This window comes from Corvus cornix, chromosome 3 (assembly GCF_000738735.6).
Source record: "Corvus cornix cornix isolate S_Up_H32 chromosome 3, ASM73873v5, whole genome shotgun sequence".
In the NCBI taxonomy this organism is placed as follows: domain Eukaryota; kingdom Metazoa; phylum Chordata; class Aves; order Passeriformes; family Corvidae; genus Corvus; species Corvus cornix.
The window spans coordinates 84,106,581-84,133,956 of NC_047056.1; the positions used below are offsets into that span (position 1 = coordinate 84,106,581).

The window sequence follows — 27,376 nt, forward strand, 5'->3', positions numbered from 1 at the left end:
TGGAGGATATTCAGGACGATTGGACTGCATGCAAAACAGAACTAATTTATTCCTACTATCTACTGCAAAGGAGTAATTTATCTCCACCTTTATCCTACGGTTAATCAGGTACCAATGTGCCTATTAGAAGCTCTGCTGGAAGTATGCGAGCTTTGGGCTCTTGAAATTATATTAAAGGGAGGCAAATGACGTGTCAAGTCTGCTGTTCTCAAAGACAAGAGAAGACCAACTTTCATAGGTCACAAGAAATCAAACCCACAGCAAAACACATCCCAGTTCAGATGAGAATTTTTTCCGTATCTTACACTTGGCACAGTTTGATCTAGGCTCCCATAAATGAATAAAGGATTTGAGATGCAGAGATGTTTTTTAAGTCTGTTATCTTCATTTCTCTTAGCTCTGGACCCACGTAACCAAGTTACATGGCTTACAGAGGGTGAGACCCTGCTCACTGACTAAGCAGTGTGTTTGGCTTCAATAAATACATTACTTCATGTGGGTTAGAGCAGCACACACACTCTGCTCAGGCACTAATTAACTACTCAAAAGGCTAAATCCAAAACACACCAAGGACAAGTAAAAAGCATTGAATGGGCCATGAATAACCAGGCCTAAGCTCTGCCTGAGAAATAGGACAGAACCCCAAGTTTGTGAAAAACATTGCAAATTCCAAAAACAGGTGAAGTAAAACAAATAACCCCATCTAAACTAGTTCTGCAGTTAAAATCTATACATTGGTATTAGAAGGCACTCGCAGTTCAGGAAGTTCAGGCCTCTTCCCATGCTACTATGCAAATTTTCCTTTGTGAACAATTATAGATGAGCATAAATACAAAAATACACATTTTAAGCAGTAGCAAAAATTGAATAAAATTAGAAATTTCTCAAGGAAAGTGGCTGCCATATTATTACATGTGCACAAAAACACACTCCGTCTCAAAAAGTATGAAAGAAAGGAAATCAATAGAAATTATAATTTCCACCTCTTTTAGTCAGCATGACAGCTATTAACTTCATTTTAGTAACTATGAGTGTAACAGCTTGGCTGCTTTATCAAAAAGAAGTAAGCATTAGATATTACAGGTAGTGTTCAAGAAGGACAGATTGGCTGCCAGACAGGGAAGGCATTCATACACTCACTCAGGGGCAATAAGCTCCCAAGCTCACACATTTCCGTATCCACAGAGATCTCTAATTCTCTCCATGTGCAAAGAGCAGGTTTGGGTGTAAAACTGCCTGCTACTTTTCACCATCCCTCTCCTCCATTCCACTTCAGCAGAGCACTTGAGCACACATAGATGCGCTTAAAGTTAAGCAAGCATGTGAATTGTTTGGCTGGACTGAATGCTTATGCAGCCCATGCCTCCTAAAAGCCTCTCCCACCACCAGCAACAGGGTGCACATCCAGGGCCACCAACTCACATGGCACTGAGAGCAGTAAACAACTGTTTGGGTTTATGCCACTCGAACTGTTGACAAGATGACACTGAAAGCGCAAGACAAAAATGATGCCCCAGAGTGACATTTCTAGAAGACATCCAAAAACCAGAACACGTTCAAAGCAACCTTCCTTCATCTGGCCATAAATATATGCCAGCTGACACCAGCATTCTCATATGGAAGGAGAATTGCATTTGTTTCTGTATAACCCTGGAAAAATGAAGTCTGAAAAACACTCTTTGATGCATTTACAGTAAAAAGCCTTTCAGAGTAAAATGCATGCGAACATCCTGAGGCCTTACTTTCAAGCAGGATTAGCTTAGGAATTGACAAAAAAATCCACCTTCTCTCTAATTATTAAAAAAAAAGAAGACTGACAACTTTCTGGAGCATTCAGCAGTTTGTAAATGCAGTACTTTTTGGCTCTTGGATCTGCTCTTAAGCCAGCTCCTCCTTTTTTTTTTCATATTATGTCCCATGAGAGCACACAGAGAAATTCAGTATTAATTTTAAGTGTCACATCTTCAGAACAGAACAAAGTGAGCTCTGATACCAAGCTCCTATCATTGCTTATCAATACCCTAATGGAGAAGCAGATAGTGTTTTGGAAAAGCATGGTAAACTAACATGCATCCCTAAAAAACAAGCACAGCTGGGGTAAAAACAAAGTGGGAATATGGAGCTAAGTTTACATTTTATCACACTGCTTTCTCAGTAATTCTGTGCTTCTTCAGAAAATAAGTTCAGTATGAAACTACCACTCGGAAAGGTTTTCCCAGCAGACACTTAAAGAAGTTTTCTGGCACAGCCAGAAATTTACCATATGGGCCAGCCCAGTTCTCCCTGAACACAGCAGGAGTTTGGTCATGGTAATCACTAAAGACGGGCTGGTATCTGAACATAAAATTTTCTTTGGATAATTTATGGAAACCTTAGATGTGAAACATAATTGGTTTCCTTTTACAGCACCCAACTGCACAGGAAGTTTACATGAAGGACAAAGAGCACACAGAACAAGGAAGCCAATGAAGAGTGCTGAAGCAAGGCTGCAGAACCATCTCGGTGGCAAAGGTTGCAGTCGTTTTCACAGAAGTCACAAGAGGTTATACTTTGCATTACTTCTGAATTATAGCTTCTCACTGCTCTTCTCCCTGTTCAGAAAAGTTAGTTAACGTTAGTTAATGAACTTTGAAAACTGACCAAGAACACAACTTCAAAAAGGAATCACTTTTAAAGGATGCACTAAACTCTGATGCAGACTTCCTCATACACTGCAAAACACTTCCCAGAGTTGGTATTTAGGCCCAGTCATTAAACTTTCTTCTTCACCCAGAACACCTCAGTGTATTCGGACCAATGCTTGATGAAAGGCACACTCTCACAGACTCAATCTCAGCTATTAGACACATCTGTTCACAAACCTTGGACAAACCTTTTTAAAGGAATTTTGCCCCTACCTACATAACAAAGGAACTCAGATGCTTTACCTGGCAGTATGCTGGCTATAACAATAAGAGTGAGCTCTCTCCTAAATGATGCTTTCTCTTGCTATCATGTTTGGGAGCTTCCACTTCCTGAATCTGGGACTGCTTACCTCACCTAGGTCCTGCTCTTGTATTTTACTCTCCTGTTCCCCAAAGGGTTGCTACAGAGCAAGACTAGAAGTCTGACAAATCATACTCATTTCAGAAACATCACTGCATGTTAATTGCTCACAGAACAAGCTTTTGCAGTTTCCTACAGTGGCTTTTTTTCTTTTCTTCCTTCCAACTAGAGACCTTGCAACTTCTATTTTTAGTAGTAGCATCTTTAAACTGAAATGATATTCAGTTTCATTACAAGCCTCAGGATATTTAAAAAAATACGTAATTTTATGGGCCAAAATGGTTACCCAACAGTGACACCTGACTACTTCTAAAAAGTGAGGTAAGAGAATACTGCTGTTCCAGCGTCCAAGCCAGCTCTTACACCTATGCCAGTTGTGCTATCTGCCACAACGAAATCACATTTATCAATAAATGCCGCAGCAGGAGACCTCTACACATTTCCTAGCTCTCAATATGACATGAATCTGACTGTCATCATCACATAAAATATATCCCTGTAGCTTGGGTCACCAACGACAACAGTGATGGAAAACAACAAATTAAAATCAAAGCACATGCCTGTATTAGACAGGATGGAGTTCTCCCAGAAGAACTCAGTCACGGCATACGTATATATGTTGACCAATAATATATCTACGCTATATAGTAATAGGAATGGGGTCTTGTAAACTAATACTTGCACAAATAATTTCCTTGAAGTTAAAGAAACTGCAGCACCAGTTACATAACGTGAATTTTGGTCCTTAATATTAATATTGCTAACTGAGAATTTATGGACTGAATTTATTTAAATACAGTAAAAACTTACCTGTGACTTTACAATACACATATTTATTAGCCTATCTAATAGCATTCTTATACAAGATGTGGCCCTGAGCTCTTCTCCTAGGAACTGCAAATTCATTTCGGCCATAGATTCTACATCTTATGTGTTTCTCTCAAATAAAAACTTGCTGTAATTTTTTAAGCCACTAGCCCTTAAAACATGCTCTAATTAATGGTGAGTGTGCTTACAACGACCAATTTCCTATTTTACTTTAAAATTCTGTGAATGAACAAGAATTTCAGCCTATATAGATTAAATGTGATCATCTAGCTAAAGTAGCACACATATTTGGTTGTCTTTTGTATTGTGCTAAAAAAACATGAAAAAATTGTATTGTGCTAAAAAAATGTACAACTTTCTTATGCCTTATCTCAAACCAAGCCCAAATCCTTCATAATGTACCAGGTGGTTCATGCAATGAAAACCTAGTATCCTCTCCAGCAGCCTGTAATTTTTTCTTGCTTTTAATTTTGCCGAAGAGCTTTGTACACTGTTGCCCATCTCTAAAACACATGCTACACATACAAAACACCAACTAAAAAAAAAAAAAAACAAAACACCAACTAAAAAAAAAAAAACCCACAAAACAACAACCAATAAAAAAAAAACAAACACCAAACAAACAAACCCAAACCTCCCTCTGCCCCCCCCCCCCCCCCCCCCCAAAACCCCCTTTGAAACTGTTTTTCCAATGTACACCTTTTTTAGGTAACAACAGAAGTCAAAACATTGGCATTTTCTCCAGTGAAGGACTCTTAGTTTAAGTAAGAAACAGATGGTAAAGCTACTCGAGAGGTAATTATTAACTTGGTAAGTGAATCACAGTGAAGTTCCTGCTTCATTTTGACAGTTTTGGGAACACACTGGGCCAGAGTTTGGACCAACTGAGGAACCAACCCATTAGGACAATAGGTATGGGAAAACACTACTACTTGTTAGCAAATTGGGCATGTTCATGTCCAAAAAGACTACAGTTCAATGCAGCTTTCTCTTCACTAAAATTTCTCCTATTTCTACAAGAAAAAACTTTCTTTTAAACTTCTGAATAATTAAGTCCCATTTGAAATGACTGACACTTACTAGGTTCATAGTAATCCACTACAGTCACTGAAGCATCTTGGATATTTGCCACCTTGAAGTCTCTCACAGCTGGAATATCCACACAAACCTGTGTTTCGTTTAGCTAGAAAAAAAGAGAAACACCCTGAGAACCCTGGGGATGGTGGCTTCATGGAAGAGGTAAGGACTTTTAGCTCAGCAGTAGTCCATTTCTAAAGGCTTAAGAGTCAGGATGCATAGGAAGATGCTTATCTCATTTGCAGTCTTTTGGTCAAATTACAGACTTCTTGAAATGTCTGCCTTCTTATGTGTGATTTTTAAGAGGCCTAATTCAGAAACCCCTTACAAATACAACTGAGTTGCACCTATCCAAGCAGTCTCACCAAAAAATAGAAGAACTATTAATTCAACATAAATAGCAGATGTTGATTTCCCCAAAGAATACAATCATAACGTCGTTCCAAATTTAAGCCTAACAATGTTAGAATCAAGATTAACATCACCACAAACACATTTTTTTGGTTTTTTTTGTTACTTCCAACTTACAGAGTCTAAGTATAGGTTGACTTTTCCATTGTCTTTTTCCGTCTTCTTAACTGTCTTGTCTAATGGAACAAAATCTGGTGACAGAGAGAAACCACTGAGTAAGCCAACCTCCATGAGGACCATACCACTTCTGGAAGCCGTGCCAGAGCCAAAGTACCTTTTCAAAGCACAGAGACAAAGATACTTTTAGTAGAAATACAGTAGCCCACTCTCCAAAGAAAACGTTTGATCATCTTTAAATCCCAACTAACGAAGTAATAATGCTTAAGAATATTTAGGAAACAAATGGAACAAAGTACTACCAAGGAAATTTCTAATAATAAAGAGCTAATAATTAATTTCTCAATTATTTTGCCTGTTAATTTTAACCACATAGGCAAAAGCTGGTTTAGCACTGAGAAAACTGCAATACATGAATCATATGAGAGACTACACCAACATCAGGAGGAACTTTCAATCGGCATCTATTATTACAAGTTTATATTACAAATACGCAGAAATTATTTCAATTAAGCATGTTTCTAAAGAGGCAATTAACTAACTGCTGTAGGAATTCTTGTACTGAAATATATATATTTCCTCTTATGCATGCTTTGTTTTGCTTTTATTCATTTTGGAGGCCAAAATACAGGTGTATACACCAACGAAGTCTCCCAAACCTTTTTCTATTTTCTTCATAGAGATTGATGGTTCCATTAACAAAGTCATCACCAAATTATTTCTCAAAGTTTCAGTTTTTAGAATGCATAGCCATGTTATTAATGCATATTTGGAAAAAGATTTAATAAGTCGAGTCCCTCCTTTTTTCCTAAATAACGCTTATTATTACATCTTCTTCCAATGTGAAAACCAGATGCTGGAGTAGAAAGGTTTTTTGCTCTATTGAGCAAGCCTTGCACACTATGGTGCCTAACAGATGTATCAAAATATATTTATGGTGCTCTGTGCTACAAGTGTCACCTAAATGACCTGCAAAAGATTCTACTGCTTTAAATAAAGCAGGTAGCAGAGAAGTTTCCCCGGCCTTAGCATGGCAGGTAAATTGTTATTGTTCTGCCAGAATAAAAGCATCTCCAATCCTCATTTCAAAACCCTGGCAGTATTGAAAGTAATTAAACTATTTCTTTGTAGAGCTGGGTAGTTAAAAAAATATATAAGAGAAGAGTTGCTTTCAAAGCAATGCTGTTAAGCCTGGCTGATTCAAGGCAGATACAACTTTGAAAGAAATACAGCACAATTGCTGACTTCAGCTGGCTCCTAAGATTAGAAACAAATGAAACCATCTGTTCGATGATGTGCTGTGCCAAAGTAGCTGCTATTGAAAACAAATAACTGAATTGGAACTGGATGTAATTATTTCTGCATAATTACCAATAAGAGGGGAATACAATACCCAAGCTGTCTAGCCAGCCTGGGGTGCTACTAAAACACCAACAGGCAACCAAACTACCTTGGTACTGTCAAGAAGTGAATTAGATATATCCCTAGAAGTTAAGAGGAGGATCTGGCTCTCAAAAAGGAGGAGAGGCAGCCTTGGGGGTGGGTTGTGGTACCATCTCTTCAACTCCACAGTCTCTTAAAAAAAGGAGAAAAAAAAAATCATCATGCAAGAATGACCAGTAAGAGAAAGACAGACTTGAAACTTGTGCCTGAAGAAAACTCATAATGTTTTCAGTTGAACTTTATGTATCTGCTCTTCAGCAATATGAGATCAGGGTGAGACCCTCTCACAGATGATGCAAAGAAGAGAAAACAACACCAAGCTAGTGTAGGCAGAAAGCAGAAATGAGAGAGTAAATGGAACCATCAGCAATCAGTTTCCCATGTCTGGAAAAGGTATGCAGGCAGTAAGACTGAGAAAAAACTGGCACTGCCTCCCAGAGAGTGAGCTAGCTCCTCTAACCAAGAACCACTTCAATTTGAATGAGGCATCACGTGCTCTAGTGTCATAAATTATACCCAGTTAAGATGACCATAGCCAACCACTACCAAGCTGGATGAGAGAAGGTGGATATTCTCTAGATTAAAGAAAGAAAAGAATTGTGAAGTTGAAGCCTTCAGTACCTGACTATGTACATCCACAGCTAGATGCATACCCATAGCTAGATTATACATACCCACTCGTTGAGATTTCAGCAGTCTTTCTGTATTTACCTCTTTTGGTTTCTCTACTAGAAAGCCACATCATGTTAAAAAGATCGTAAGTAGACCAACTTTAAACTAATTTAGGAATATAGATAATGCATATATTATATATACAATTTATAGGGAAAAGAAGAGGAAGATGACTAGTCTATCAAGCTAAGCAATCAGAGATGAAGCCGTAGCCTAAGCAATTTAAACAGACTTACTCAAAGTTGTATCAGTCCACTTTCCACAGTAAGAGTTGATGGAACTAATGTTGGAACTAACTAAATGTTCCAAGTTGAGGCAGCTTTTTAATGTCACTAGATTCCCCCCTATTCTTTGAACACTTTGCAATTAAAGCATCATCACCCTAGAGACTTCCCAGAGAAATGGAGCACTTCTTCTCCGTGTTTTTAAGTAAAAGGTCTTAGCTAGAAAGTCAGATTGCTCAGAAAAGACTTACCCCAAACCCAGCCTGTAAGCCCTTTACATATCAGGAGTTTGTGCTACACTTTAGAACACTGTTGACTTCATAGAAAAGTTTAAAAGAGAACAAGCCCCTTCTGTTTCAAGAGCTCTCATGTATTCTAGTGTCTCTGCCCACCATCTGCATCACTGAACTGGATACCAGAAACATATACAAACAGAGCTCTGGCTTTATGCCTGCTGGCTATTTCCTAAATTAAATCAATCCTCTGTACTGAAATCATATTCTCTATAGCTGATTATTTGTATGATGGTGTCACCTAGAGGCTCCATCTCCAGTCACAGCTCTGTTGTAGTAGGCAGAGTATAAGAATAGTTCTAGGCACACAGTGCACAAAATTTAAATAAATAGTAAAAAGAGGGCATGGATGAAAGGCATGTAACAGTAATCACAGTGGATTAGGTGGTACTTTGCAAATCTTGCACTTACAAGGAACCCATTATAATGTCACAAGAAGAAAACAGTGTTTCTAGAGGAAGTATTCACAAACAGATGAAATCCTTAAATACAACAAATACAGTCATCTCAACAACATCCTTGTTGATAATAAAAGATAGAAGATAAAAAACATAAATATATAGAGAGAGAGATAAAATGCCCTATAGGGTTTCGTATGAAATATGCAGTGGTCTTTAACTTCAGTAGGACATGCATACTGAAGAAACTGCCAGAAAATAAAACACCTTCAAATATTCCTTTTAAATATGCGTATGAACACTTCCACAGCAAGCAAAATGGAGGCACAAAGCAGTCAAAGAAATAACTTGGTTGACTGGCTGACCTAGGAATATGCAGTTCAATGCTGCCTATTCTCACGTGATCCAGATTCTATCCAGGTAACACCAGCTGGCTGTTCTATGGTTCCCAAGATAATACTTGAGCAGTCTCACCTCAATTCTTAGTAGCTGATTACTGAACAAGAAACATCATCCCAGACGCACACACTCTCCCATATCCTCCTGCCCCCCTCCCCATTGTTCAGCAAAAAGAACAGAATTAGCCTGAGTGGAAAACTCTTCACCTCTTTCAAATCTAGAATCATGTATTGTATTCTATTACCAAGTTCTTTAATACTGGTAAATGAAAGACCACAAAGTTAGTTGCACAATAAGGCAATGTGAGTTTATCAGTATGTAAACATGGATTTTGACTCCTGCTAAAATTGTTCTGAGCAAAGTTTCTCATATAGATGACCAAAGAATAATTGCTTTACTTCATGGTGTTTTCAGCACTTCAGAACTTCCTTCTCTCTTTACAAAAAAACCTATCTACCTCTATATCAAAAGCAAAGGATTCTTTTCTTGAAAGGTAAGAGTAACAGGCACTTGTCACAGTTACTACAAGTTCGAATGTGGAAGATACTGGTTCAATTTTCAAGTCTGTCCACACTCATCCCTATAGCCCAAAAGCACTTGCACCAAAGAAACCTTTGAGTTTTTTTCTTGTATTTCATACAAACTTTTCCACATACCTCCATCTTTATGCATACCAGGAAAAAAATATCACCTGGCCAGAAAAAATTGACTTATGAATTGCTTCTTAGTTTAACTACTACCATTTGTGCAAAGCAAGTTTTATTCTCTTCAGTTATACATTTACATCCCATACATTAGTAAATACATATGAACAAATGGATAATTTAGTTTATTTAAAGTAATCTAGAATTGGTATATACAAAGATGTGTATAAGATGCTCCAACTGATTTACCTACCTTGTGCACACATTCAAAGTTAAATGGTTTTTATCGTCTCTATCATCCTTTACATCAACATTCAAGTCAAAGGCTTCTTGATTTTGGACAGATCTGAGCCTCTGATCGGTGTGTTTTGTGTTGTACACAACATTGAGCTGTGGATTTCAAGTACAGATGTGAGGTGACATGTAAAGCAAATCAGAGTGTTTAAAAGACTAAGTTGCTAACAGTATAACACCAGAGGAGTGTTCAGATGAGAAAACACATGTGGACTCAAATCTGAGTCTGACAGTCAGACTCAAGTCTGACAGCTGCACATCAGTTCCATAGGAATTCTGTGAAAAAAATATCCTTTTTGAACACTTCAAAATGCAGCAGAACCAATGAATTAGCAGGACACAACTGAGGCAAACACAAGGGAGATGGAGGCCAACCAACAATTTTCTCCCTAGTAGCTGTCTGCTGGTTTATAGTGAGTTACTTCCTGACAGCGCGAAAAAGGATGAATAAAACCAGGTTAAAAGAGAGGCTGTATATAAAAGCAGAGCAAGAGCAAATACATAGTGTATGTACAGAATATGTCATCGGTCTTCATGTCACTGCATTCACACACTCAAACCAGACAAGGAATAGCACGTTACTCCAAACTCAGAATACCACAGCCTTCTTACAGTTAAATAGTTTCATCATTTGGTTCATCTGTACAAAGATAAAACTACAGATTTGGTCTATCTAAAGGACAGAGCTCTCAGCCTGTGTTTAGAGACAAGGATGCGCAGAACAGTGTTAAATGCTTTGTACAGGTCCAAACAGATAATGGCTGGTGCTCTTCCCGCCTCTGCCAATACTGTAACCCTGTCGTGGAAGGCAAAAAAAATTTGTCAGGCACAGTTGGCCATTAGTGAAGCCATGTCAGCTGTCACAAATCACCTCTTCAGTTTCTATGTGCTTTAGCATAGTTTCCAGGAGGATCTACTCCATGATCTTGCCAGGCACCAATGCAAGACTCACCGGCCTGTAGTTTCTGGGGTCTTAATTTTTTCCCCTCTTTAAAAATGGGTCTTATATTTCCCCTTTTCCAGTCAGTGAGAACTTCACCAGATTGTCATGACAACAATCATTATCCATTCCCTCAGTCATCCAGATAAAACACACAGCATGGTGAGAGGGTTCTTCTTTGATTTTAGTAGAAAAATAAGTAGAAAGAGGCAAAAATCCCCTTGCAAGACCCCAACATGCATTTTGCTTGGCTAAAGAAAAGGGAATGAAGAGTGCTTCTGAAAAATCACAGTCCTTCTACAATGGTTTCAGGTAGCAAACGGAAAACTGTCAATCCAAATTTAAAGGCATGATAGAGGCTTGTCCCAAGTTATAGGTTAGCTAGTCAATTATAGGTCTGTGCCAACAGAGAAGTCTTTAATTTCTGATTTTTGCTTTTGCTGCCATCTCTCTCACTTCTTGATACAAAAACTATGCTCCTTCTTTCAATCTCTACACATACTTCCCATTGCCCTGTCCAACACTGCTGAATTTAGCACGTTGTGTGAGTGTAGAGCCAATTCTGTACAGGCACTCAGGGCGACTGTGAAGATTTATCACGTACAACTGCTCCACAGGAGAAGGCAGTACCAAGGATGAAACCAACCTAGAAAGCCTGCCAGTTAAAGGCATGCAAAAAGCAGTGCCTCGACAATCTGTCATCATAGAAACAAAACAGTTTTAACTTTTGCCAGAAAAAGCTAATGAATGAGAATTTACTGCCAAGGCAGGATGTTCTGAAACCACATACTGAACAGGTCAATCAGCTAGTATTTTCATGGAGTAAGTTATTGCTGTTATGGTCTGAATTTCTTTTCCCGATTTCTCCTGACAATGAAGGAAAATGTTTTCACAACACAGAGTTTAATTAAAGCCTTCTTTTATATACACACTCACTTTGAGGACAGAAGGCTATTATACAGAAACTCACATTAAATTAACAAAATGACCAACTGCATTCCTTAACTTTTAAAACACAACTGCCAAAGCTAAAGGCAGAACTGGTCCAGTCTTGTGAATAGTGCAACCAGTTCTGGTGAGAGACCCAAGGAGAGAAAATTAAAAGCTAGTGATGCTTATAATAGTAGCTGACACTACCAACTACCCTACACTTCTAAAAATATGGTACATTTATAGTGCCCTAATCAATGCCTATCCTTCTTCAACTAGCAGCATAAATGAGCTTGACTGAGGATGTGAATTCAATGAAAACATCTCCAATATTTTTTGTCCCTCTTTGAGTACTTAACATCCATTCAAATGGTAATGCAGAAATAAGTGTGCATTTCATCATGTACCTATTACAGCACCATCACACTAAATAACATTCAGTTCCCTGCATAAGCCTAGTAAAAATGCACTGAGTGGAAAAAATGGTCAGTGCTTCCAGTAATGAGTAACAGGGGATTCTGAGGGTTTTTCCTCACTCCCTCTCTACATCTGATCAGGAGATCAAGGAAATCTTGTTCACCTATCCACAGGTGGGTGGATACAGTATGGGTAGGGGTTCCCATACCCACCCTTGTTTGAGCCTGTCCACCCTCCCCTAGTTGGTAGTTCTGGATTTCAGCAGCATTCTCCTTCCTTCCAAGAAGGCATGGGCCCATGCCAATTATTTTAGTCATGCGTCAAGAACAGTTCACAGTCATTCTAGACAGCAGAGAGGTGTTTCTTTCAAGATTTTCAGCAGGCCTGCTAGGGAAGATTGCTTTTTTGACTCCTTTCTCTAGAGCCTCTCTCATAATACCCCAACCCATCCTCTCCTCTCTCTTGCAGAGTCAGTGTCTTAGGTCACCCATGGTATATACTCACATAATGGAGAGATGAGCTAGGAAACTTGGTTGACAGCAGGACCAAAAAGCTGTAAATAAATGTCTGCATTTGCAATCGTAATATCCAAAAATAAATACATTTCATGAGATCCTGAAGGATCAGGACTGAATGCACTGCCAACTTGCACACACAGACAGTGAGATTTCACCAAAAAAAAAAAAAAAAAAAAAAGGTTTTTCCTAAGAATCCATTCTGTTGGGAAAGCAGACGTTTCCATTAATGGATTTAATCTTGTGTTGTGTGATATTTAAATGAATTACTGTTTTGACATGCTACATTTGGCAAGGAAGTCAAATCCCAGAACAGCGATTCTTACCACTGTACTCTGGCAGGCCCAATACAATGAAACACAGCTGAAGAAATGTGATTGCAATGTCATATGCTATCTGATTTATTAAATCTGATCCAGACCTAGCTTGCGTCTGGGAAAAAGAGAAATCTCATTCAATGTCCTCAGTGCTCTTTCTTTTAGAATACCAGACCTGCCAAAGAAAGCAGAAGGAAAGAACTGATCTCAGCAAAGACAAGGTTTTGGAGGAACTACTCCAGGGTGTGAAGTGCACTATTCTGAATCAAGTCACAGCATCTATGACTCAAAGCTTCAGGAAAAGAGGTGACAGCACAGTGACCTAAATGAACAAGGTTCATTAGCCTTGGTTCCTGAACAGCAGTTCTTTGTGAGCACACTTCCACGTTCATGCAACGAACCGGGAACTTAAACTCTGATGCTATACACCCCCAGGGAGTGCTCCCACCACAGTCAACTGGCTATTCTTGGTGGAAGACTTCTGCCCAGTCTTCACCAGACATGCTGGTTTGAATGTAAAATTTTCCTGCTGGAAATAACGTAATTGGAACCAAGGTGTTTTCAAAAAAGGTATGAAATTTCAATGTATCAGTGTCTTCCAGCAAGAAACAATTTGCTGTAAAGTTTTTGATCAGCTCACCTGACAAATTAGCTGACTTAGTATTAGGGAGTAGCTCTCAACAATTATTAGGGTTAAGTAGTCTTAACTGTTCTGGAGCTCCACTTTGTTACATTCCACACACACACACTGAAACCATAGATGTGGTAACGCAGTCCTGCTGAGATGTTCATTCCTATCTTGGCCTACAAACCTAAATCTAAATCATCCTCTGAAACTTTTGAACTTCGCTGTAAACTTCATTTGTACTTCTGGGAATTAATAAACACGGGTTGTGATTTATGGCATTGTGTGTTTTGCAGACTGGTGGTGAATGAATGAGGTGTATGTCCAGCTGCTGTTCACTGCTGAAAGGCACCGGTGAAGACTTCTTTGAAAAGGTCTTTATCCCAAAGATAAAGATATTTACCAACCATCATCAGGCATTTTTTGCTTCCCAGATGCATAAGAACACTAAAGTGAAGGACAGATTGGATGGAACTTGAGATGGAATCTGACCTGGCATAAAACATGGAGACAATTAAAGGTGGCCTTAGATCAGTTTTCTCAAGTATGACTAGGAGTCCAGTAGGAACTCTGGTTTTGTGACACAGCCGGCAACTTTAAGTTTGCACTTTGAATAAAATGAGTCTCTCATGCTCAGAGACTAGTATTTCTGCATTATTTGTAGTTTTTCAAAGGCCTTCTCTTTCACCTGTGTGGTTCCAACCCATTATCATGGAGAGGGCACCAGGGAAGTGAGATCCACTGCTGGCCATATCAAGTTAGATCCAACACTGTTTTCTTCTGATATGGTATTTCTCCTTCCACTCTCGGCCACGCCCTCACTTTTGGTCGATGCTAAGTGTCTGTTATTATTTGTAGTTTGCAGGATCCCTTGACTCTGTTTTTCATGCTATTTCAGAACACTGTAAAAATTGCTAGAGAACCTGGCTGTAATAATCTCTTATTTCTAGTTTTTCTTGCATTCTATTTCAATAAAAGGAAAACTCTTATAACTAGCAGTGCAATCTTGTTCTCTACTGATCTGTGCTTTATTATGGTTTACCACAGGTTCTCAATGTGGCATTTCTGCCAAGTCCACACACCTCTTTTACTCTGAAATCTGTGCCTGCCAGCGTACCACTGCAGTCCCCTGTCTTGCAAATGGACATTGCAGTTCCGCAGGAGGAGAGGATTGCTTTGATACAGCTTTGGCCCATGGAAGTGCCCCAAAACTGTCAGTCATCCAGCATTACTTAAAAGGCCAGACCACTTGTCAGAATAACAACGTGAATATGTCCATATTTCATTCACAGTATTCCTCAATTAGTAAACTGCTTTGCTACTGTTTTAAGACATTTTGGAAGACTGTTCCTATTAACATGTTCTATAAAGCTTCCAAAATACACTTTCCTTGCAGAAAGCATATTTCTAGCAAGAATACCTACCTGATTGCCTGCATTGCCTACCTGAAAAACAGCAAATCCCATTCCCTCTGCTGACACTGTAATTGTCATTTGTTGTGCAGGGGGAATCTGGAAGAAAGATGAGTAAACCAGTATTTTCAAAGTACTTTCGGTCAGGAGACTTTACAAAAGTATTCCTCACTTTTTACAGTACCTCCTTGGCCTGAAGCAGGAAACGGTTTCGAGTATCAATTGAGAATGTTTCTGGCACTTCCAAAGAAGGGGCTGTCACTGTTATATCCATTTCTGTTTTGCTTGCTGCAGTGAGAGCTGCAAATAGACTCAAGGCTTGTAGAGCCACCACTGTGTCCTGTTGAGAGAAAGAAACCCTTCAGTATTGAAAAGAAGCAGCTGGCACAGCACACAGACCATGCCTTGGGGAGCTTGTAGTTCCTGCATAGACCCATTTGTTGATTATGCTGGAGTCTTCATGCAGCCATCTCCACATCTCTGGATTCCCCTGGCAGGAAGGTCCCAGCACAGAAGAGAGATAGCAACACAAGGCAAGAAGTTAGCTACAGCGGAAATGGAAAATGAGGTGGGACCCAGCTAAGGAAGTTTTCCCTCTTGTGCAAGGTACCTGGAACACCTGACAAGCTGAAAAACACAAGAGTCAAGATTACACACCACACCAACCATGGAGAAAAACACAGAGGAAAGTAACGATACTGCTACTTCCTAGATTTATTTAGTGACTATGCATTAAATATTCAGTACTGCAGAGGAGTTGTTCAGGGTGTGTTCATCATTGACAAGCTACAGGTCTGAAAAATTATTAACATTTATTTTTAAAAAAGGCTGAAATTAATTTTATCAGACACTCAACAACAATTTCAAAGGGTTTCAGCCCAGTTTACACTCTGTACTTGATCCAAAGGTTTTGTGCAATTGTTTAACCACTGCAAAATATACTTACAAACACACTGGCATATATGTATCTAAAATTCTTTTTTTTCACCTTTGTGCGTGATTGTAGGCTTAGCTCTCCAGGTTTTGAACACAAGAGGTGGAGTTTGAGCATTTGGTCCAGCACAGTTTAGGGAATGAGAATTTTAACATCCACTATTTTCTGGGAACAAATACAGTAATTAAATTAATGTCTCTAATCTTCTCAGGGATTTTTGCTGTTCATGCAGTTCATTTTGCACTTACTTTTAACCAGTCAGAGTGAAGAAATTGGCCTTTCAGGCTTGACATACAGATACTTGATTTACTATTAGGCCACTTCTAGTAACAAAATTCTAACATAACAGGAATTCATTCCCTACAACATGGTGACGGTACCATACCTTAAGGGGCCAGCATGTGCTGACTTTTTACTCTAGCAGGTAACAAACCCACTCTCCTTCCCATGCCACATCCTTGTGTGAGATGACCTGCTTCACTGATTTCTTAAAATCCAGAAAGATCAGCTGATTAGCAACTGCAAATTCCCAGTAAACTGCACCATGTATACAGATTATGGTGAATTACCACACCCTAACTCATAAAGCATCACATATGCAACGTAATACTTTCCTCCTTATTGTTCAACAATATATTAAGTTTCTTATGTAATAAACTCTTTTAAAGCAATCTTAGAAGTTAACTAAAAAACTATGGAGTCATTTCCACAAATTAAAAAAGGCATCTAGGAAGACACTGGAGTAATTTTGAGATCAAAACAGTTTAGACTATGGAAGAACAAAATGATTAAGTTAATTTCTTAATTTTACCCACAAGGGTAAATGATATGTTGCTAGATTTTCAAACTTTTACATAAAATAGGTTTCTGAACAATAAGATTTTGTTAACTCATTTAGTGCTTCAATCAACTTCTCCAAAAAATAAGCAAGAATTAACACATTAGGAAAGCACTAATAACTCAGGGGAACCCACCTGGTTCTTAAATTGCATTTTACTCAGAACATATTTCTCTCAGATTAATACTAACCAACATCTGAAAATAATGAAGGATAGCCTGTACACCTTGGTACCAAGCAGCATTTTACTGTGACCAGCATTTGCAGTTAATTTAAAAGCTAGTTTAAACCAGTGCAATCCAAAGTACTATCTAATTTTTTTGGATGCCAGCACAACTTATAAGATGTGGCTTTAATAACATGGAAACCTCCTGGAGATAGTGAAGATCTTCCAAATTTCACGGCCCATCAAAAATCTATGCAATAATAAGGACAAAGTACATTATTAAGTTAAGACCAACTGCCAACAGAGGGATTAGGTTAGGCTGTTCTTCTAAAACCTACTCCCCTTAGTTAAACGCTAAGTTAATAGCCTTTCAGGAGTTTGAGGACCCGCACATGGTAAGAATAAAAAGAGGTTTCTCTCCTTGGAAAGAAAGTAAGCATAGATGTTTCATCATACTTATTTCAAAAATATGTTTAATTACTTTTCCATGGGCATCACTATTTCTTCTTAATTTGTTTTGTTATTAATACATTATGTAAAGAAGGTCTCCCTCTAATTCTCTTTTTTATTAGACTTGCCAAAAATACTAAAACTGGCAGTCCAGGAGTAAGATGCCAATAACGCAGGCTTGTACGTAACCAAGGTAGCTACAGCAAAACAAAACTCAGTAATTACTATGTAAAAAATGGTCCTTTTTTTTTTTATTTTTAAATATACACTGCTCGTTTAGAAAGTATAGCAAAACCCCTTAAGACAAGATATTACCTGAGTAGATGAAAATCCCCCAAGGTGATTTCTTTGATGACTTAGCCATTTCATAATAGGGATCCCCTCAGCTAATCTGTCTTGATGAAAGTGAGAGAGCAGAGCGTATGCTGCAAGTTCAATATCAATGGACCGTGGCTGCCATGAGTCAGAAATTTCAAAAGCAGGTGTTACCCAGAAACGAAATTCTCCTATAAAAAGAACCAATAATAACCTCAGATCCACAGACTGAAGTCTTTGGATTTCTGGGAAAGTCTTAGGGGAAACCTCTTCATTAATGCTTACACGTGGGCCCTAGCAAGGATCTATGAAATCAAAGTTTAGGCATGTGTTCCATGAAGGACTGACTTAAGTACTTCCTTAGCAATGTTTGACTCTAGATACAAAAAAAGCTGGAGTCCAAACAGTCACTCAATTGATTTCAGTGAACTTTACATTGATCCTTTCCTTGTCAGCCTGAAGTGCTCACATAAAAGAGCCCTTGTGAAAAGGCCACCTTGTTACAGTGCTCCTTTCTCTCAGGACTAGAGAAGGCACCTCAGGCAGCACGGCTGCTCACTAGACTCATTCTTGAGTGGATCCTTCCCAAAAAAATGACTTCTCGTCCCAGAAGCGACTGTCCAAAAGGCCTAATTCAGTAAACATAGAGGGACACTCAAGAGGCTCCGTTGCTAGGCTACAACATGAATTCCTCTGGATTTTTCAAGAGGAGAGTTACTATTTTGAGCCAAAAACTTCCATTTCTTATACTCCATATGGTCTGTTCCTCCCCCAAATTAGGAAGAAGAATTCAGCTGTGCTAAACTTGAAAGACATTAAACATACTGAGATGACAGGTCCTCAGGGAAAGTGCAACAGACCTCTGTATTGCCTTACAGAAGTCCAACACTTCACCTCTTCATTCTAATACTCATTAGCCCCCAACACCCTCCTGATCTCTCCAAACTACACTGGAATAGTTAACTTCATCCATCTACCCCTCTTTAACCATGCTGATCTTATGAGTGTGCATAACAAAATAGGAAAACTGACAAGTCGTTCTTCAACAGCATCACAGTACTCCTATCAGGAACACTGAGACTGAAAGCACAAGCTTTCTTGTGAATCGTCATTCATTTATGGACATTTCTCATTTAGGCTGTCTTAGAACTTCTTAGCTAATTCTCTATATCATACTCAGAACAGATCTGAATTCTGAATATACAGCTGTAGATATATGATAGGCATTTTTCAATTTGACAAAAATCTGTCTGTACAACTGAGTAAGATACTTGTGCAGTACCTTGGTGTTCTGCTCTCTGGTTCAGCATATTCAGTGCTTCCTTTGCTTTTGTACTTTTTGCCCAGGACAATGCATATGTCACAAGTGCCAATGTGTAATTATCTGAAATGCCTTCACCTAATTTATCTTCTAGAAAGTTTGTAGCAGTCTTGATGGCATAAGCATGCTGGAAATGAAGATAATATTGAAGAATATACAGTGAATAAAATAGATCTTGGAATAGTAAATGTAAAAGAAAAATTCATATAGAACCAGAAAAATTATGACCAAAAAATAATGAGAAATCTCTTTCAGAGTCACAGACACGAACCTCAAAGGCAAGCCTTTTGATCTGGCACTGTCTTTTATGAAAATGAGTAATTTCAATTAAATCAACTGGAATTACTTAACATCTTTAAGACTAGTTTCCCCCAAGAAATTTCTTTGCAAGTTCTTGGACTAAAGTCATGACAATATTCTTGCTAACAGAAACTGCCTTTAGATTTTGCAAATACAAAATTGAAGGGCTTAACACAACTTTGCACTGTTTTGAATAGTTAAGGGATGTTCAACAAAATGAGGTTAAATTTTGCCTGTGTTCAAATATCCCTCTATTTCTTTAAAGTACCAAGTGTTTGCCATGTACTATGAAAATTTATGAAGCATTCCTGTAACTACGAATCATACTTATGAATTCCAATACCTGTTTATCTGGGAACCCTAGGAGGGATGACATGATGTAAGCTGTGAGAGTAATTGGATTACTGGTGCCTCCTTGAAGATCACTGTGTAACACTTTCCCAGGCTCCTGGAACTCCCCATTTAATTTCTGATGACGGACAATCCATTTAGCTGTATCCATGAGTACATCCTCGTCAATATCTAAGAATGGACGAGCTTGAAGGAAACATCTCAATACAAAAGCTGATAACCTTGGGGAAAAGATTCATCAGGTAAGTCAAAATTAGCCAGGCATTACAGCTTCCTCTGTTTCAGATGATGTAAGAATACTGTAAAGCATAAGGTGTTCTACACACCCCTCCCAAGCAGAGTAAAATGAATGCCTCACCCAGATAAGCAAGTAGACTAAACTTAATCCACCAAAAAATGAAGATATATCCTTGTTCCTGAAGATCACCCCTTCTCCAGCTGCTGTGCTTCAGAAATAAATACAGAGTATAGATTCTAAGTCTGCCAGCACATGTATATCTTTATTCAAAGGTTGCTCTCCTGCCTTCTGCTGCTAGACAGAAGTTATAGTTTACAAAGTAATGCAGTTATGAGTGTGATGTTAATTACCACCACTATCCCTGTAATGACATCCTTGAAACAACCTTTGTTGTTTTATTATTAATAATCCCAAATTATCTCTCGACTCCGTCTTTCCAAATGTGCATTCAGGTAACTTGTCACTGAACTATTTAAGTACTAGAGTTGCCAGTACTGGCAAATCCTGCTGATATCAATGAAAGATGCCCACTGACTCCAGAAGAAAGTCTCTTTCAGTGGCACAGTAACTGGGATGGTTCTAAGCAAAGACAGAAGCATGTACTGGAATACATAAGTACATCTAAAGTGAGCAAGGGTTAGCTGAACAAAGTGGTGGAACCTGTCTCCGTTATCTATCTGGCTTCCACAACTATGCTCTGTATGCTTCCTGGAGTGAAACACAGCACTGTAAAGATTTTTTCAGCTGTGTTTATAGTCTCAATAAAAGGAAATGTGAGAGAGGCAAGTAGAACAAAATTTTTACCACCAGTAACTCTGCTCACCCCCTACAAAATGTCTCAGTCAGTCTTCAGCCTCCAGTACAGAGATAACTGAAAATCTGCTTGAAGCAGGGATGATCACATAGCCCTAAATGGTTTCAGTCAAGTGCAAGAATAACTAATTCAATTGTTATTCTTCATTCTTTTGAGGAAAGCAACAGCAAAAACTTTCAGACTAAACTATTTCCCTGGTGAAAATAATTCATCTTTTTTTTTTTTTTTTGCAAAATTAAAAAGCCTCGCCCTAATAATGGCTTTGACAATATGTTATCCAGCAAGAAAGACCTTAGAGTTGGCCTAAACACCTAATGAAAACCAGGCAGAAGGCTAATACAGCTGGAAACTTTTACCAGCTTCACAAAAACTTTTCAGATGCAGGGAAAATATCTAAAATACTAAAATTCCACAATGATTCTGGCAGAACTACTCACCATGTGCTCCCAGAGGGATCTTCATTTCCAAAGGCACTAAAAGAGCCATCATCCCTCTGGAAAAGCAGCTCTCTTTGGTAGCCTGAAGTGGAAAAGTAGAGACAGGTATTGAACACATTCCTCTCATGCGGGTTCCAGCACAAACTGGAACTGAAACTGATGATATGAAATAAGGCACTTTCTAAGACTGAGAAGGGCAGAACTGAAGCTTCTATTTCTTAAAACACCTCACAAATATGCAGGAACACACAAGACCATGCAGAAGATGATGAGGAAGCAGGCAGCAGTAACACAAAGGATCCATCTACAAAAGGAGAACCAGAAACTCCTGCTGCTGCTCATCAGCCACTCAAGCAGTGCAGAGATGTGCCCCCAGACACCCGGGGTTCCAGGACCAGAGCAGTGAGAGTAGAGCAGAGATGCAGCTATAGTTCAGTGCTTTCATCACTTTGGGGATGTTGTGTACCTACAGAAATGCTCTATCTTTACAGCATAAAAGGAACAACAAGCAAAAACTGTTGTCCAGCTGGAAGAGCAAGGCTACAAGTGCTGCTGGAAAACCAGACCTCTTCTTCAGGTGGCTTTTGTCAAATCAATAGTCTTGCTATCAGAAAAAGCAAGTTGGAAGAGGCTGTTCTGAAACAAGAGAAAATTTTCAAAAGACCTGAAGGTCCTGAAATCCTGAGAAGAACCATTTCAAATGTTATCCTAAGATTTTTCAATATCCAGAACAAGTGCAGCTTTCTCCTGGCTACAGGACATCCAAAATAAAAGGGCCTCAAAGGCTCACTGACTGCTCGCAACCACCAGCAGCATTCTCACTCGTGGATGACTTCAGTACAGAACCAGGGGTTCATTAATGTTAGAAATGAAGAGCTTCCTATGATTTGCTAATCACAGTAGTTTCTGGTGTCTAAAGCCTTTCTTCCCTTACATCTTGCCTGCCATTTGTGTATCCAGAACAGTAACGGCATCTTTTCTTTCCCTCCACTTTGTCTTTTCCCTTAGTTTTACTATTTTAGCTACTATAACTAAGAAAGTATACTCATTAATCAAAGACCTGATAGATATGCACACAATACAGAATCAGGCAGAAAAACTTTCAGGCAACCATCAGTAAGTCCTACACAAATGAATTCACACAAATACATCCAGTGAGGTCCATCCAGCTACAACCCTGTAAAATGTTCCTTCCTTTCATTAACCACCCACTTCCATACTATCCTGTCTGTACATAAACAGTGAGTGAACCATACCCCCTAATTACTGAGGAACAAATGGCCTGGTCCCTCAATCTAAGTGCCAGTGTAAGATGAATTCCTAATTAAGGTCTCTCTGTAATAGAAGAGAATGAGATATAAAGCTGGGAATCTGAACTATGACTATAGTATAACTGGGTACCTTCCCATGTAACCCCAATAGCAACAAATTTTGCTTTTGAGTCTTCTTTAGAAGAGTTTGCAATCTAAATTTTTGCTTTACTATAGGTTTATTATGTATTTAGCATGATAGTGGGTAATTACATCACTAAAACTGGTGAGTCTTTCAGACACAGACATACCTGTCATCTCAGTTAATGATACTAAGTAAAACACTCTTAAATGGAAGGGGAAAAAAAGGAGGAACGAGTGCCATTTCTCTCCAAGAAAAGCAAAAGTCACTGTCAAAGTTTAAGCCTCCAAATAACGTTCTATGAGGAGCACAAACACATCTATATATACAAATAGACTGCTCCTTCTTCAAAAGTATCTGACTGCAAGGTCTGAAAACAAGGTCTTCTGCTTCTTTGCAGAACTGGCAATATACAGCAGTAAGTATTATAATCACCATCATCCTACTGGTAGTGTAAAAGCACTAGAGTACAACTTTCAGCCTGCTTAACAAAGACTGCTGAGCAGCCCTTACACAGGCACAAATTCATCTCAGAATGTAAGACTGGGAGGGATCAGAAAGATGAGCAGAACCAGAGAGAGAGAGATCATTCAGCTATTTCCTACATTCTGTTTGCTTTCGTCTCAGCGCCAACACTGCTGCAGTCACGCAAAAGTCTCCCAACACAAGCGTATCTAACATGGGAACGCCTGCAGAAATGCTGGAACAGGAGGCCTGGAGGCTGCAAACCACTGCACTTGGTCCAACAGACACTCAATCACACGTGAAAAATGATACTTCAAACGTCAACACATAAAAGTGGGAAGGCAAGGAAAAGAAGGATCCTATTATGAAGATGTTCACTACTATTCCCAGAGGGTTGGCTGGAACCCAAGAGATGTAGGAGGCTCACTGAAAAGAGCTCACAAAGCCGAAAGAGGAATGTATCAAGATGGAAAGGACTTCAGAAAGATGTTCAAGACTGAAGGATCTTACATTTTAAACAGCTTGGAAATTCTGCTCAAAATCTTTACCTCTTTGGGTCTAACAACAAAGCTTTCAGATGTATCAGGTGTTTTTCATTTCAGAAAAAGTGATTTAAAGACGGGATTTGTCATTACCAGAATTAAGAAATGTGCTTAAAGGGCAACTTTTCTTTGGCTTTGCCTTTGTTCTAAGTAAATAAAACTGCTAAAAGAAGGATCATATAGCAGTTTCTGCTAGCTATATGATCCCTTCTTCTCACAAGCATTTAGCCATAAATTAATTATATTTACTTCAGATTCTGAGGTTACTTTTTCAAATACTTGGTGAATTACGACATGGGAAATAAAGTATGTTTTAAATTAAACTTCATAACAATCCTTTCAAAAACTGAGTCTATAAAAATTATATCTTAAGCTAAATTTCAACTTGAAGATTACACTTAAAAAAATCGAGCAACAACAGAAAATAATTATTAAAATAAAGCAAAAATACCAGAATATTTTTTAGATTGCGGTTATTTTCTATCTTAAGGTTACAAGTATTTCAGCATAGTTATTGTTTTGGCACCTACAGTGTTAAAAACACGTACCTCAATTCAAACCCTCAGAAAGAAGTTAAGAACACAATACACTTTGTATGCAAGTGACATTTAAACATTTAAATTTCAAAGCATTCATTTGATTTGAAACAACTTAAATAAATCCACTACTGGAAAACTTTAGAAAATTATGATACCAAAGCTCAGTCTTAAAAGAGTGATAGATTGCTTACAAACTTCAGAGTAGCTGTTTACATAACACATCTCTTCCTCCCCACTGCAATTTTCAACTAAACCATGTAGCAGCAAGGGTTTAAAAAATAATAATAAAAAAAAAATCATTTAACTGCTTTGACAGAAAATTGGAATCTTGATGAAAGGAAAATTAATTTTGAGCTGTGCCTTTTCCAAGGGAAATGTCAACAACTTTAAAAAAATCAAACAAAAAAGACTTAGAGAGAGTAAACAAAAATTGAAAATGTCATCACGATGCTTTAGCAAGGGTGTAGTTCACACGGGGCTGGTGTCAGTGCTGTCTGAGAACCAGGCTCTCAGCATGGAGACTGACACGTGGCGCGTGTGGGACACCACAGTTAGATACTGTCTGATCCAAAAGCCAGAGTGCAGCTGTGGTCTCCAGACTTTATGTTCTGGAGTATCTCCCCATTCCAATATACAACAATTTCCAACTAAAATTTTCCAGCTTTTGATTTCTAGCACAGAGTTCACTTCTGACCAAGTCTAAAATTTCTGTGGGTAAAAAAGCCAGCCATGAGAGCAAATGCCACTCCTTGAGCTCTACAAGGACATGTCAGGATGGTGTCATTGAAGACAGGGGATGAATGTGGTTCACTCTGCTCACTGACTCATTTTAAAGCTCTGTGCCTCAGGCAGAGATCAGAAATGTCTGCTCACATGGGGTTTTATCAAACAAGAAGTAACAACCATCTTGTAAATCCATATGAATGATCTTCTAAAATGCATTTGTCATCTGAAAAAAAGTAATTGTACAAAACCAACATTTTTTTTCTGACAAAACTTGCCCTTGTAAACAAAATAATTTACTGTCTAATTCTGTCAGCCCAGAATAAAGAGAAAAAAAAAGAAACAATGGTTTTTCTTCCAGTTCTCATTGACACAAATTGAACAACATTTCAAACACCAGATGAAGAGTCATAGGTATCTTTTTACTAGGAAGAGTTCTTAAAAATCTAACATCTTTCTTTAAGGCATACAGACCTTTTCTCAGAAACGACACAGCTTTTGATCTAATATCCTCTTTCAACTGCCTGGTTTTAGTCAAGTATTGCAAAACATACACATTTGGAGCAAAATTGATCATATTCTGTTCACCACAGCCATGAGGCATCTTAATCAATGATGACAAACCATGGATAGAAGGCCCAAGTAAATCACCTGAAAGATAAAATTTAATCAAAATAAACTAAAGCTTATTGCAAATAAATGCATACCTCACACATAAAGGGTGGTATACTCTAAACTGGGAGAAAATATGATATATTGGGAATGTTTCTACTAAACACCACTAAGCAGGCAGAAAAGATACTTCATCTACTGATCAACTTTATGCCCACTGACCCAACTCCCTATAGACCTTTCCAAACACAGAGCAATTTCAAACAGCTACCATTAAAAAATAAACAAAACAAAACAAACAAACCAAAAAAACCCCACAACACCAAAAACCCAAAAGCAACCCAACAAAACCCCATAAAACTAAAATCTATTTAATCCAGGAAAATGTTTCAATAGTGGTATGTATTTGAAACTTCATTTATTTCTTCTCTCACCTGCAGTTATCAAAGCCCCAGTGTCACAGTAAACAACAGTTAGTCAGGTTACAGGTTTCATTCTGCAGACAGCATAACTACAACAGAATACCAGCGAACTTTGCAGGACCTTCTTGACTAAAATCCAATCTCTAACTCCGAAACTATCTTACAAACACCATATTAGCATAAATTAAATAAATTAAAGGAATTAAAACACTCCATCCATAAGGTCTCCCTATGTTTATCCTAATGCATGACGGTAAATTACTGTGACTTAATGCATCAACCTATTTATATTGCAGTTAAATAACAATTAATGCCATAATTAATTCCCTAATGATAGCAACAGAGTAAGATAATTCTTACCAACAGCAGTGACCTGCACTCTCTCACTGTCACTTACAACATCCGAAGGAAAAGTGAATTCCAAAGTTTTTGACACTGCTTGTCGTTTATTCCCAGTCAAATCCAAAAGGACTGTCTGAGAATATGTCTGTTCCAATCCTTCAGCCTATGAAGATAAAGACAGGGGGGCTGAGTATCCTTCTGTAGTTGATCCTGCCCTGAGCAGGAAGGTTGTACCACTCCCTTCCAACCTCAACCATTCTCTGATTCTATGATCTTGAGCATTTATTGTAGGATGAGATGTACAATTGTCTACCACCTTCCACTGAAATGGAGCCCAACACAAATCAGACATCCAAAGCTAGGCAAGTCTTATCCGTGTCTGGTTTACCAGAAAGCCTGGAGGCTAAAATTCCAGCACCAGTAGCAAAATACAGAAATGTTCATCTAAAATAGGCTTTGAATGAAAGCCAGGTGTATGGTAAAATCAATTGCACTTATCCAAACAGTTACCTGGTCTACTCTCCACAGGTTATTAAATTAGCTATAGCACCAGGGGTTCAGTGATACACAAATAGGTTTCATCTTGCTTTCAAGAAGCGTTGGACAAACTATCTGTAGTTGAATAGATCTGTGTGTTCATTCCTGGAAGGGGATCTAAAGAATTTTAAAGGACAAATTATTTTAAAAGAAGTGTTTTCTACTTAAAGCCACCTGACCCCAAACCGACCACACAAAGCAAGAGGCAGACAAGTACACTGGGTTGCCTTTTTGCCGAACTATGTTGCCTGTTTTCGGGAACAATTTACATCAAGAACAAGCCAAGCTACAGGTTGTTTACCTTTACTAAAATTTTCTGGATGACAGCATCAGAAGCAACAGATGATATTGCTGTCACTTTGATAGGAATCTCTCCCAGCTGTTTTGGCTTGATTGGAAATTGAACAGTTTTCCCATCTTCACTTGGTACAGATATAGACTGTTGATTTGCTGTAGCATTTATTTCATTGGATGTTAGAATAATTTCAAAAGCATCATTCATATCCAGGATCACAGTAACCTGTAAATACAGTAATATTTGCAATACAAAGTGTTAATTTTGAAAAGCTGCTTTCATAATCTGCCACCTGTTTTGTGTGTAGACAAGTAGGTCTGCCCACTAAAGAAAATACTCCAG

General features: G+C 38.4%; 1 protein-coding gene across 3 annotated transcripts in view; it reads right to left on the reverse strand.

Moving 5' to 3' along the window:
* Nucleotides 1-948: 948 nt before the first annotated feature.
* The window catches only part of CD109 (CD109 molecule), a 68,359-nt gene continuing 41,931 nt past the window's right edge, over nt 949-27,376 (reverse strand). For 2 of the 3 annotated variants that reach the window (XM_039568620.1, XM_039568621.1), the window contains 13 exons: nt 27,041-27,259; nt 26,221-26,365; nt 25,301-25,477; nt 21,166-21,247; nt 19,669-19,897; nt 18,987-19,152; nt 17,705-17,895; nt 15,186-15,341; nt 15,035-15,100; nt 9,805-9,941; nt 5,479-5,635; nt 4,954-5,056; nt 949-2,591 (listed from right to left, as the gene is read on the reverse strand). In XM_039568620.1, coding sequence (XP_039424554.1) covers nt 2,401-2,591; nt 4,954-5,056; nt 5,479-5,635; nt 9,805-9,941; nt 15,035-15,100; nt 15,186-15,341; nt 17,705-17,895; nt 18,987-19,152; nt 19,669-19,897; nt 21,166-21,247; nt 25,301-25,477; nt 26,221-26,365; nt 27,041-27,259 — 2,019 coding nt within the window. In that variant the 3' untranslated portion in view covers nt 949-2,400. Of the gene's footprint in view, nt 2,592-4,953; nt 5,057-5,478; nt 5,636-9,804; nt 9,942-15,034; nt 15,101-15,185; nt 15,342-17,704; nt 17,896-18,986; nt 19,153-19,668; nt 19,898-21,165; nt 21,248-25,300; nt 25,478-26,220; nt 26,366-27,040; nt 27,260-27,376 lie in introns of those variants that run through there. The other variant, XM_039568622.1, reaches the window with a different exon arrangement.